Source organism: Eimeria necatrix, genomic scaffold (assembly GCF_000499385.1).
Source record: "Eimeria necatrix Houghton genomic scaffold, Enh_scaff1976, whole genome shotgun sequence".
Lineage (NCBI taxonomy): Eukaryota > Apicomplexa > Conoidasida > Eucoccidiorida > Eimeriidae > Eimeria > Eimeria necatrix.
Window position 1 is genome coordinate 2,155 of NW_013655105.1, and position 1,381 is coordinate 3,535.

Genomic DNA, 1,381 nt, shown 5'->3' on the forward strand with positions numbered 1-1,381 from the left:
GGGGGGGGTGGGGTTGTTGTACTTGCTGCTACGAACCGCGTGGACGCTCTGGACCCTGCGCTCCTCAGGCCCGGTAACCCCAAACCCTAAACCCTAAACCCTAAACCCTAGGCCCGCGCAGGCCCGCGGCGCAGGCGGCTGTGCGGCCCCGCGCTTCGGCCGGCCGCGTTCGAGGGTCGAGGGCTCTCGGGTGAGGAGGGTCTGGGGCTCAGGGCTGAGGGTTTAGGGTTTAGGGTTTAGGGTTTAGGGTTTAGGGTTTGGGGTTTTGAGCAGGGCGTTTTGACCGCATTGTGCACGTGCCGCTGCCCGACCGAAGCGCCCGAGAAGCCATTTTGATGAAATATTTGCAAAAGATTCCTTTGGGGGCCCCCGAGGGTTTGGGGGCCCTCGAGGGTTTGGGGGCCCCCCAGGCCCTGGGGGCCCCCGAGGGTTCGGAGGGCCCGCAGGCGACTAAACGGGGGCCCCCAGGGGCCCCTCCCGCCAGCAGCAGCAGCAGCAGCAGCAGCAGCAGAAGTGCTGCTGCGAGCAGGAAGAAACACAGCAGCCCCTCTCACGTGCTCGCCCCCAACAGCGCCAGCAGCAGCAGCAGCAGCAGCAGCAGCAGCAGCAGCAGCAGCAGCAGCAGCAGCGAGGTGGAGGGGGAGGGGCAGGGGGCCCTGCACAAAGCCGTGGCTAGCCAGCTAGCCAAACTGACTCCGGGCTTTTCTGGGGCGGAGCTGGAGAACCTCGTGAACGAAGCGGCCTTGCTTGCAGCCCGCGCTGGTAAACCCTAAACCCTAAACCCTAAACCCTAAACCCTAGCCTGCGGGCCCTCAACTCTAGAGCTGTCTCGCTGGCGCGTGGCGCCTTTAGCGAACTCTCTTGCGCCCCAACAGTTGCAAATTCTGCGTAGACGCGTCTTGCTAGGGTTTAGGGTTTAGGGTTTAGGGTTTAGGGTTTAGGGTTTAGGGTTCAGCGTGCCTCCCCGGTCTCGCCCAGCAGGTCCCCCGCCTGCCCCGAGCCGAGCCTGGCGGCCGTCGTTGAGGCAGCGTCTGCAGGTTTAGGGTTTAGACTGCAGGGTTTAGGGTTTAGGGTTTAGGGTTTAGGGTTTAGGGTTTGCGTTGCAGACAAGGGTTTCGTGGGCGTGTCGGAGTTGCTGGAGGCGCGGGACAAAGTGAGCTTCGGCCCCTCGCGGGGTTTGCTGCTGCGCAGTTTGCTGCTGCGGCAGCAAACTGCAACACACGAGGCCGGCCACGCAGTGGTGGCTTTCCACCTGCAGCCAGCAGCAGACCCCATCCACAAGGCCACGATAGTTTCCCGCGGCGCGGCTCTGGGGCTCGTCGAGCAGGTAGGGTTTAGGGTTTAGGGTTTAGGGTTTAGGGTTTGGGGGGGGGTTGAGGGG

General features: G+C 63.6%; 1 protein-coding gene across 1 annotated transcript in view; it reads left to right on the forward strand.

Moving 5' to 3' along the window:
• ENH_00025620 (cell division protein, putative) overlaps positions 1–1,345 on the forward strand; it is a gene marked incomplete at both ends in the record, with an annotated part of 3,374 nt that extends 2,029 nt beyond the window's left edge. The window contains 2 exons of the mRNA XM_013584686.1: positions 274–762; positions 1,107–1,345. Of these exons, the coding sequence (XP_013440140.1) occupies positions 274–762; positions 1,107–1,345 (728 nt within the window). The remainder of the gene's footprint in view (positions 1–273; positions 763–1,106) is intronic.
• Between the last annotated feature and the right edge of the window lie 36 nt (positions 1,346–1,381).